Below are 11,833 nucleotides of genomic sequence, written 5' to 3' on the forward strand. Positions count from 1 at the left end.
TCTCTCTCCCCCTCCCCCATGTATGTCGCATTATCGCGCGGCTGTTCTCTCGGCGCGGACTAATTTATTCGCGGCTCTTTATATCCGCTACGTCGACGCGCGATTTACTTTATGATTCGACTCTCCCCTCCCGCCGCGACTTTTTGTTTTGTCACCCGAAATTTGAATGTATGACGGAGACGCGCGCGCGCGCGGCGGGCCCGGGGCGAGTTTTTCAAAACGCGGAGGAAGCGGAATTGCGGGAGATGTCTTGAAATTTCGGCGCGTCGCACCTCTCGCCGGCCTACTCTGCCGGGATTGGCGGACGCGCGCGCGACGACGGCTCCGTCGTTTCGAGCGGCCATTAGAAAATTAAAACGCGACACGGCGAGAGGGGGAAAAAAACGAGTGAGACCCGCCGCCGAATGTAGCGACACGCGTGAAAGTCGACGGGAAGCTACGCGGCCGCGTCGCTGCGGCCGCGAGCGGGACAACAATGGAAGCTGCAGAGACGCTGTCAGAGCGTCGACGTACCGAATAAAACGAACACCCCCTCCCCCCCCCCTGATAAAAAGCTAACTCCGCGAAGCACGCGATCCGATATAAACGACCCGTCAGATCTTTCGTCCAAGTGTTACGAGGCAAATAAATCACGATGCTCGGAAGGCAGCGTCGTCGCGACGACAAATCGACACTGTGTCTCACGAGGGGGGGCAAAAATTGGCGTTCGGAGGGTGGATCGCGCCGCGCTGGGTTAAAACGGATCTTCGATTCTCTCTCCTGGTCACTCGTGTTCGAGGAAAGTAACGGATGTGTTTGCACGATCGCCGCGCTCTGAATTGTTTATCGTTTCGCGGCGGCGCGTCCATAGGGTGCCGCGAAATTCGAAGAGGGGGGAGGGAGGGAAAGAGGGTCCTCGATATAATCTCCGTTAATAAATAACTGTCCGCCGGAATACGTGTCGCCGGCGCTATTCGACGCGACGAGACGTCCTATTTCGTTTCGTACCGTCGTCGTCGTCGTCGTCGTCGTCGTCGGAAACCCGTAGCCACCCCCGGCTCGCCGCGACGCAGTATCGACATGTGATTCTCGAAAAGAGGGTCCCGGGGAAAAGCCCGCCGCGACGATAACGGCGTTATGGAAGCGCGAGGCAATAACCTTTGGCGGAAAAGTTTATTTTTCTGGGAGCGGCGTGACGCGGGAGAAAACGAACAAGACGGATTTCTATAAAGGTCTTCTTTTTCTAAATCCCCGTGACTTTTGTACGCCCGCTCGCAGAATTCCTTTTTATCTGCGAACTATACGCGGCCGAAACTTCTCGCTTTTCGTTTTTCTGCGGGGCGGAGCACCGGAGCGGACAAAATCATGAGAGTGGAACTTGTACACAGGGCGCCCCCCTCCCCCTCCCCCCCCCTCCGAGAAGCGACGGTACATATATGTATACATATATCACTGGCACGAGGGAGCGTTTCTTGGCAATATTTCTTCATCTATCTGAAGAGTAATCTTAAGGACTTAAGAATCTAACGCGGAAAATTATTAGACGGTAATACCTAAATGTTCCGCCATCTAGGTGTCAAGCTCTATGAATGTACGTGTTTCGTAAGTTTGCGACGTGTAAAGGGACCCGGGAGAATTTCAACCTCTAGATGTGTGCGATCTTGCAATTAATCCATAGTGTAAAACCGTAGCTTAAGGGACGCGATCGATCGTATGGTGGATTCGCGGAAAGAGAAAATGACGTGTTAGTGATTTATATATACATACACATACGCGCGCACGTCTCTCCGAGGGCGCCCGAACACTTGACGTGTGTAAAAGCTCGCGTACACCAACGTACACGTCCGATTACATATGCATCTCTGCGGGGACAGATGAAGTACACCGACACACACACATACACACACACGGCGAGCTGTGAGGCAGGGGCGCGGGAGGGGGGGGGGAGGGTCCGGGTAAAAAGGAAAGAGAGGGAAATACTCGGCACACAATTTCACAAAACATTGAATCCGGCCTGCGCGCCGTCGTTTTAACTCGCGGCCGCGGGTCGCCTGGCTGTTATATCGAAAAACTTTTATTAATTATAAATGGAAATTACTACGATGTACTACTATTACTACCACTACTGCTACCGCTACTACTATTATTACTATGACTACTGCTACTACCACTACTATTACTATTACTATTGCTACCACTATTACTACTATTATTACTACATATAGGTATTTATATATTTACAACTGCGTGGTGTGGAGTGGAACATTGTGATATAATAGATTGGTGCTAACACCTTATTGAAATTGAGATAAATTTAATGGGAGAAAAAAAAAGAAGCAGAAGAAAATCGTGCAATATATTGCGATAGTAAAAGATTGCGGGGGCACGGGGCGCTGTCGCGCGACGAACAAGTTGCGTTCTCCGGATACTTTCGGTACGAGCGGGACCGAGGCGGGTAGGGCGAGGGGGCGAGCGAGCGGAATAGCGTTTCTCTTGAATTTTCTGAAATCCTCATTGCGGCCCGTCCGATTCCGGGCGGGGTGGCGGTCGAGCGACGATCGAATTTCGTTGATCCGCGGCGGGACGGGTCGACCGACGCGCGGGGATCGACTTGTACGGCGTACAGACACTTGAGTACTTAAAGAAATTTAACTTGCCGAAAATTGACCTTGGATGAAATCTCCCCGGAGTCGGGCGGTTCTCGAGAGTGTCCTTAATTGCTGTTCGTCTCATCCAAATGTTATATCTTGGGATCTTTCCTTCCGACACTTGCACCCCACGATCTTTCGATTCGGAGTCCCGCGCCGATGGCGCGAGTTTGAGGATGTCTAACCAGCCGTGTGCTCTCTCTCTCGCGTTCGGCGACGACGAAGCGCGCGAACGTATCCCGGAATCGGGCGACCGAGGAAGACGTTCTAAACGATCGAGGATTGAGCGAGCGAGAAAAGCGATGAAAGAAACTATGGCTGTGCAAGTGAACATTATGAGTGTAGTTAAATAGGCGTTACCTAGGGATTAGGCTTAGCTGATAGGATAAGGGGCGCGTTTAGGCGTTTTGTTGTTTTTTTCACCGTCGCGCGACAGCCCCGCTTGCCGCCCTTTGTACATTATTAAACTAAATAAAAAAAAAGTACTATTATTAATATCTCTTTATATAATAATATATACAAATTACGGATTAACTATGGATATATATGTATATACACACACGATATATGTATATATATCTATCTTCATATATATATATAAATATATATATACATTTTGTTATTTTTCTCGGGGGATGAATAAACTATATAATAATTGTAAATCGTAACAATATAGGGGATCAGTGTTCCCCGCGAGAATACTGAGCGTGTTCTACTCATCATTTAAAGAAAAAAAAAATACAAGAAATTTAAAGTAAAATTAAGCAAAATGTGAATCGGCGCGACTGTCAGACTGAAAGTTGTGATTTTACACGGCGCGTGTAAATATAGAAAACGAGCCTCTAAAATTAGATTCGACATTTTATGAACGAACGGCGAGAGGAAGAAAATCGTTATCCGTTGCATTTTCCGCGTTGTATGATAACGTACGAGCGCGTACGTGAAAGAGAGAGAGAGAGAGAGAGAGAGAAAGAAAGCGAAAGAGGTGTGGACAGATCGGGAGAGAGAAAGTGTGCGTGTGTATGCGTGCGTGCGAGAAAAGAAGGAAACCAAATCGCGATCAACGTCCTTCCTTTTTTTCCTCCTCCCAATATGTCGCCTCGCTCCTCTTTCGACACACGTCGAAGAAAAATTTGCATCACCGTCCCGTCGCGCTCAAACACACCGAAAGCTCAAACGTCCGTAAGTTCGGCCGGCGAACTTTAAAAAGCCAGAAGAGAGGAAAAGGATTTCGCGATCGTAAAAATCGTTAATTAACGTGATCGCAAACCTTTCGTCAACGTGTGTGTGTGCGTGCGTGCGTGTGTGTGCGTGTGCGTGTGCGTGTGCGTGCGTGTCAGTCGTTTGTACCTTTTCTTCCTATTACGTTCCTGAGTCTCGGACCTGCGTCCCTCTCCTGCCCTTCCCTTTTACCTTCTTTTTTCGCCGAACTTTGGTTTCGACTCCTTGTTTTCTTTCCTTTCACCGTTGTCATACGTTTTTTTTTCCGAAAGATTCGTGAAGCCTTTTTCCGACAGTGCAGTTACTTACGGGGACACTACGAGTAATGAATGCGATCGCGCGATTAAACATTTCGGACGCAAACGGGAGCAAGGTCCGCCGGATTTTGAATCGCGTTTGCGAATCAAGCTCGCACGATCGTCGTCGGCGCCGTCGTTATTGTCGCCTTTCCCGCACCAGGAGCGGCGGCGATCGGCGACAATCGTCGATTTTGCGAAGCAAGGCGGGTGTTTGCTTGAGAGCTGATATCTTTCTATTACACATATAAACGGTCCTTTGGCTCGAGACGTACGATAGGCGTATTTAGCAAAGAAAAGGAGAAAAAGAAAAAAATTCACAGAGGAACTTCTGACCATGCCGATCGATGGAATGAAATAGTTAAGGGCGTCAACCGGTTTTATCACGAGAAATTATTCTTACTACTACTACTTCTCTTATTGTTATTACAATTATATTCTTATCCTTATGATTATTCTAACATAAAGTCTCTTATGTTTACAATTGCATTATTATATACATCTTTAATTCTAGTGTAGATAATACGGATGATAATGATGATGATAATGATGATGATAAACAAAAAAAAGAAGAATTAATCACATGTGCATTTAATGTATTTCATACTAATTTTTTGATTAAACATAATTGTGTGTTAACCGAGCCGTCTACCTTTCTTTTTTCTTCCAGATCATTTTTCTCCCCATTTCGACGTTCGCACGGTGTACTCGCCGACGGCGTGTCCGCCCGTTTCCCCACGAGCTTGCAACTCTCGCACAATCGTAGATGCGAACGTCTCCCTCCCCCGCCCCCGCCCCACCACCGATTTTTGCATTTCTGCAGAACCGATCGAGGATTTTGTAAATTGTGTGCACGAGACGGCGCATCGTCGAACACTTTGGTGAAAAGTCGTAGCTTGGATTCGCGATCAACCGGCGACATTTACGAGTGCGAAATGTTATTAGATATTAAGCGGCCGCATATTTCAGGGATATTTTCGCGTTTTGGCACGGGATAATCCGGTCCCTGCAGCTGCTCCTCAATCGCGGCCTGTAACGGAGCGTCCGAGAGGGATTCACGTTCAGTTCAACGCCGAGGACTATGACGACACACCTTATGGGTTTAAGCCGCGCTGAATTATTTCGTCGATCAGCGTCGTGCGATAACGCTATTATTAGCGCGAAATAATGCAGCGGCAACGTTAAAGCGTACACGTCGCTGCGACCAATATATTCACGTCGCTCTGCGATCGGGCCGTTTTCACCCTGCGATATGTAATAATAACTTTCTATTCCAAGATCGTGCGATATTTTATAGCTGCGATCGCCTGGCGGAGATAGGACGGGAATGTGGAGCTATATTTCGGATGAATTTTCGAGGGCCGGATATATACGCCGTAGCCGTAACAGAGCTTAAACTGCAAATCCCAGAGTGTGCCGATCGAAATGGCCTTCGGCGGGCGGACGAGCCCGGGCACTCTGGATTTTGAATCCGCGTGCCGTAACGTCTTCGGGTTTCGGGCGTCACGCGACTGATTGGGTCCGAAGAGTGAGAGAGAGAGAGAGAGATAGATAGATAGAGAGTCCTCGGAGGGGCTTGAACTCTCGGGCGACCGTACACATATAGATGGAATCGCCGCGCCGAAGTGTCGTCGGGGCGAAAGAAAGCGGCGCGACGGAGTGTCGGATCGCTTACACTTCCGAGTCACGTGTACGCGGTCTTATCACGATTCCGATTTCACGTCAGCGCGCTCGACGCGAGTTTGTTATATACCGACGCGCGTCTCGCGATACATATCGGGAATATGCTCTTGGGCGTCGGGGCGCCGTCCCGCCCTGCCCGCGCGGGGGATCGCAGATTTTTACGGTGCCCGAAGTTCTCGGGGATTCGCGCCGATACGAATTCTCGCGGGCGTGCAATGTGTGCTTTTCTGGGCGAACGTGTTCTCGGGGAGCCGCTCTCCTTCAGATTGCGCGGGAATCGTATCTTGGACAAAGAGAGAGAGCTAGAATCGTTGCTGTTTATTCCAGGTCCTCTCCAGATTTTACGAGGCCTGCGGAGATCGAGTTTAGACAATTTCTCGTTATCGTTCGCAGCCGCGGCAGTCGACAATGCTTGACAAAGGGATTGTTCTTCTCTTTTAGATCTCTTTGCGAGGGATACTTTTAATCTTAGGACTAAATGCTGAGATTTGTTTCTAAGAGTGAGAGAAGGGGGGGGGAAAGGGAGAATGAGAGAAAGAGCTTTGGCATGTTTGAGTCCTCTCTGTTTTCAAATTCTCCGAATATTCGGAATTTCCGATTCGCCAGGTGCCTTGGTCTTCGATTATTCCAGCGTCCCTTTGATCTCGCGTCTCTCAAATGCCATAGTTTGATCTCGCCGCAGACCGCAGTCTGCGTCTAGTGCCGCCGTGCACGCAATCGGATTCTCTCCAAGATCGTCACGCATCCTTACATGCGCACACGCATACGCCGGAGCGGGAAGGAATAACGTTGATCTGGCGGCCGTGGGAGCCCGATCTCGGGTGCGAAAGGGGAAATTTTACGAGGGAATAAACGAGATAGGGGGAGAAGGAGAGGATAGGTAGACTAGAGAAACACAAAGAACAGAGCCTGGAAATAGAGCGATGACACGCTGCGCGCGAGCGGGGGAGAGGCCGGGCTAATTCGAGGTGCTTTGCTGACGCTGTGGTTTCTGTTGTTGCAGAGCTGAAAAATTGGCGGATATCACAGATATTTGAGAGACAGAGTAACAGCGACGAGAGGAGGCGGTGCTCGTTGTGCGGTAAGGTCGTGACGAACGTGCGCAATCACTATTACGTGCATTTCCCCGGGAAGTACGCCTGCCCGCTCTGCCCGGCGGTGTACACGCGCAGCGATACCCTGCTCACGCACACGCGTACGAAGCACGCGCACGCGCAATAGTATCGCACGCACGCGTCGCGATACTTGGGGCGAGCCGCGTACTTTAAGCTGCGGATCTAGCACGAGAGTCTTCCTCCTCTTCGTCTCCGGCCATGCTCCCTTGTCCCCCCCCCCCTCACCCAGAACTTGCCCGTCGTTCTTCCGTTAGATAAGCTGGATCGCAGCGTGCTAATGTTTGCTGAAAAGCGAAGGATTCCGGAGACACGAGGAATCCCGATGTCTCTGAGGGAGATGAAGATCGAAAGACTGATAGATGCGACGGGTCTCTGCCTCTCCTCAAGATGGAATCTAGATTTTAATGTCGGATGCCCTGAGAAGCTAAGCTGATGCATGCGTTCGAGGATACGTGAGCGACTCCCTCGAGGAACGTCGCGGATCGTTCCCCTCCTTCACGGGCGTTCGATAGTCGACGTTGCATTTGGCATTACTTAGTCTTCGCCAGGCGTGTCTCGAGTAATCGCGAGGACCGTGTAATTTCGTGTAAATATTAGTTTTCGCCTCTTTCCGCCTCGCTGCCTCTCTTTTATCCCTTTCTCTCTTTCTCTCGCTTTTTCTCCCTTTCTTCAATAGTCGCGGACACCGGTAGGTGCCTGACGAACTTGGTGCTCGAACTCTTACTTCGAATCTGCGCCGACTGTGTTTGCACGACCTCGCGCTTTTACGAGCCTCCGTTCCCTCGGACTTTATTCGCGCGAGCGTGAATTAACTGGGGGATGGCACGATTCAAGGGTGAGTTAAAGAAGGAATCGAAATGGACTTTGTTGCATCTTCCCTTCCATACTCGCGATTGTTCCTCGTAGAAGTAAAGAGCGAAGAGAGTCTAGTCATCGTTCATAAACGTCAAGTGTTAAATCGGGTTGCATTTTTTTAAATTGGAGAAATTTTAACATCTGTCAGTTACCAAACAGATTTTATTTGCACAAGTAGATCGACGACCGATGCGACTATTAGCTCCCTACATTGATAATACACCGTAATATTTTGTCGGACATAAATTGTAATGTTACCTCGACAGAGAATAGTCTCAGCAGAGATACAGGGACAGCTTCTGAGCTGCTTAAAAGAATGAACTTACAGAAAATGTAACTCGATATTAGGATATTGAATATTCATGGTTCCAAAGCTATAAGGAGACGCGGCAGCCATTTAAATCTCGGCCTCGACGAGAAACATCAAATGCACACACATTCGGTTTCATCGAACACTCTGTACATTTATAAATCGACGAGAGTCCGTAGGTTTCACATGAACGTTGCGAACGCACGTGAATCCGTGGATCCGCAGCTTCGAATGCCACGTATCTCGACAGTGCAGTGCCGGGGGGCGCGTGTTCTTCCGTCAAAATGCCAAAGGCGGCTGCCAAAGGGAGCGCGTTAGGCTCGTAATATACGAACACGCACGGACGTTTAAGTACCAAAGAGCAGTCTAACTTGACACTTCCACTACTTGTACCTTCGATCCTCCCCTCGATCGGGCGATAGCGTAATCTCTCTTTCCTCCTACGCGAAGCAGAAGAATTGGCGTTGTCCCTTCACGGGAGGAGCAAGAGTTCTGGTGAAGCGTCGATACTTAAGGAGCCGCGAGGTCTCTACCGCGTTTCAACGATCGTTACGGATAATCGTCCGCGTGCCGACGGGAGTGAGATTCGAGTCAGTTTTAGTGCGTGTGATTTCGGCTGTAGGCACTAATGGCTAATTATAGAGGTAAGGAGGATCGACGAGGGATCTAGAGAGAAATGTTAGATGTTTTATGAGGGACTGCGGTGATTAAAAAGATGTAATATATATATATATTGTACGTATGAAATAAAAAGGAGCTGGTATCTCGCAATAATTTCGAGGGCTTTGAGCGACACGCACGTCGTCATTAATCCCCTTCTGCGGAGCAACTGTTCCGTGCGGATTTCATGCGCAGTGCGGATTATCAGGTGCTTCGTTTGCAGGTAATCCGTCTCGATAATCGATACGCGGCGTACCTTTGGGGGGTGAACTGGTATTTGACGACACCGCAACGTCTTAATTAAATATCCCCGATTATCTCGAGATGCCGTGTGCCCAAGAGCACGCATCATGTTACGTCGATCACGTTATGTCGGTGAATTTGTATTTGCATCCCGATAGAACTGACGCTTGCCTAATCGCATGGATCTACGCGGAGAATAACGCTGCTTGAAAATGTTCGACGCCAATCTTTTCAGATCGCGCAGATCGCGGGAGGATGAGTTTTCCTTGGTGTCTCCTCGCCTCGTTTGGTCATGATTTGTTTATCGCTCTCTGAAAAATTGTTTACCTCCAGTTTCTAAAAACCGCGTCGATCGTTCTCAATACTTGGCGACGCGTTGATTGCGCACCGGTGAAAAAGTCGCACGACGGAGTATATAAACGAAGAATGATTAACGTCGACAGAATTGTTGCGTACGAAAAGCGATTCGTGTAATTATATTTCATGGTGACTTTTTGATCGGCGCGCGTGCGGTGCGCGTGAAACGGGACGTAAGCTTCCTTCGCCCACACGCCGACGACGATAAGAACCCAACACAAGCGTGTCAAGTTACCGCGTCTTCCAGCACGGATTATTGGAGGCGACGAGCTCCGTCTCAGATAATCCTGCAATAACATCGGCAAATATTCGGTTAAGTATTTTTCTCCTCCACGATGTTCGCCGCGTTGCCGCTGAAACGTGAGTTTATCTCGGTGGATCCTGAGAGCATCCGGGAACCGAAAAGTTCCCGGGAAGATCCGATGAGTCGAGCGATTCCACGAGCTTTAGCGTATGAATCGCGAATGCGAGAATGCGTATATTCTAGAACTCGAGGATCCAGGAATCCTGAAATACTCAGAAGTCTCTGGACGCGGAGAGGCGCGCTATTTTCACTCCACGGCATGTTCTTCGTGTTTCCATGGCGGCATCAAGAACGTGAGTATATATCCCGTGACGCTTGTGGAATATCTGTGCTTGTGGAGACTGCAAAAGAGGAAGTGAATGGTGATCGTGCGTGTGGATGCGTTCACACATGACCGGACACATTCGATCGTTTCGACTCACTGCCTGCACTTGTGACGTCTCTCCCGTTATCCGTGCGCTCAAAAAATTTTGCTCCAAAGGCGGATACGAACGGCGTATCTGTGCTCACTCGAGAGTTACGGACCTCTGCCCTGGATCGAAAAATTAATTCACGTGGAGACGAAAATTTGAGTTGCTCTTTAAGAAAATTGTCTTACATTAATCTGGATTCTGCCTATATCAGTTTCTTTTTAACTATTTCTGTTTTCCCGTCGTCCTTTGCATAATCCTCTTTGTTCGCTAAGTCTAGTACGTGTCAATAATTCGAATTCACACAAGAGGACGTCACCGGCCGCGATGAGCAAATTCATTAGACCCGTCAAGAACACTGACACCCGAACACTGCACCAAACAAAACCCACACGACCACCCACCGCACCGAGGGGTCCAAGAGTTTCGAGGTCTCGCAGATTGAACATTTCCGAATCTGACGCCAGAGTCCGAAAGCTCGGGATCCCGAAATCGAGAGGCTCCTACGAGTCGAGGAGTCGAGGAACCAAGACGTGTACCCGTCAAGTCTCGAAGATCCCGGGCTTCTTAAATTTTTGGATCTTAGAATCTTGGATCTTGGAGATTCAGCGAGCTCTGGACCGCCTGGATTCAGGGACTGACCGTCGAGAATTGTTTAGGCTAAAACGCGCGACGGGTTCCCAGGCTCGCAGAATCTTGAGGATCCTAAAGCGCTTCGCGGCTAAACACGACTGGCGACTGGTTGTGCACGAAGGGCATGTAGATGCTGTTGGGTTTTGCAGGTTCGATGCCGAGCGTGCCGGTCGGCCTCTCTTATCACGAGATGTTCGCCGTGTCGCTTAACAGCCCGGCGTTATGGAGATGCCGCGCCTGCGGGAAGCAGGTGACCAATCGTTGGCACCACTTCCACATACACACCGCGCAGCGCTCGCTGTGCCCCTATTGCCCGGCCACCTACAGCAGGATCGACACTCTGCGTTCGCACATACGCACCAAGCACAGGGAGATGCTGTTCGCCGGGAAGGCGTCCTTGTAGAGGACGGTGATTGCCTCGCGAAGGAAGCGGCCGCCGCCACTTCCGCCTCCGCGTCTGTTCTACGAGCGCCCAGTCGCGCCCTTCTTCGGCTTCGGGTTGCCCTGACCCCCGTCCCTCGAGTCGCCGGGACACCGGGGACCTGAGTAGTGCGGCGCTCTCGAGAGACAGGGTGTAGCGAGTGCTCCATGATTCCGGGTTCAAGGAGGCTCCGGAGATTCGCGCAGATACTGAAATCCGATTGATCGAGGATCCTAGAGTCGCGCGCGGCAATTTACCGAAAAACCTTTCGAAAGTGCCGGTCCATTCGATCGGATTCCAGCATTCAAGAATCTGGGGGGTCTCGCGGAGATCCGACCGTTGTGTTCTTCCTGAGAGGAGCAAGTGCCGGAAAGAGTGGTGCTACCCCCCCCCCCCCCCACCCGAGGACTTCGGCGGAAGCCGGATCAGCGATCGGCGCGACGATGTAATCGATTCGCGGGGCGAATCCGTTCGACCAATGGCCTCATTAGCGATAATTATTTGCCGGTTAATCCGTTTGCCGCGTCTTCGGACGAGCCGCCCGGCCGCTGTAGGCGGGAAAGCGAGGGTTGGGGCCGGAGGGGGGGGGGGAGGGAAGGGAAGGACGGTTATCGATCATACCGCGCCCTCGAAACTTCCGTCACATCTCGTGAGAGCGGCGAACGGGCGGGCGGACGGGCAGAGAAATAAATAGGGCA

At 50.3% G+C, this 11,833-nt stretch overlaps 2 protein-coding genes across 2 annotated transcripts in view; both read left to right on the forward strand.

The window, feature by feature from the left end:
- Window positions 1–8,959, forward strand: part of LOC105560976 (protein tramtrack, beta isoform-like) — a 51,691-nt gene extending 42,732 nt beyond the window's left edge. Inside the window, exon 5 of the mRNA XM_012010550.1 lies at window positions 6,831–8,959. Coding sequence (XP_011865940.1) covers window positions 6,831–7,048 — 218 coding nt within the window. The 3' untranslated portion in view covers window positions 7,049–8,959. The remainder of the gene's footprint in view (window positions 1–6,830) is intronic.
- A 1,885-nt stretch (window positions 8,960–10,844) lies between these two features.
- Window positions 10,845–11,343, forward strand: LOC105561014 (sex determination protein fruitless-like). The gene has a single exon (XM_012010629.1). It carries the CDS (start codon window positions 10,845–10,847, stop codon window positions 11,115–11,117), a length of 273 nt encoding a protein of 90 aa, XP_011866019.1. The 3' UTR covers window positions 11,118–11,343.
- The last annotated feature ends 490 nt before the right edge of the window (window positions 11,344–11,833 follow it).

This window comes from Vollenhovia emeryi, unplaced genomic scaffold, assembly GCF_000949405.1.
Source record: "Vollenhovia emeryi isolate VEMERY1.0 unplaced genomic scaffold, V.emery_V1.0 DF939215.1, whole genome shotgun sequence".
Classification (NCBI taxonomy): Eukaryota; Metazoa; Arthropoda; class Insecta; order Hymenoptera; family Formicidae; genus Vollenhovia; species Vollenhovia emeryi.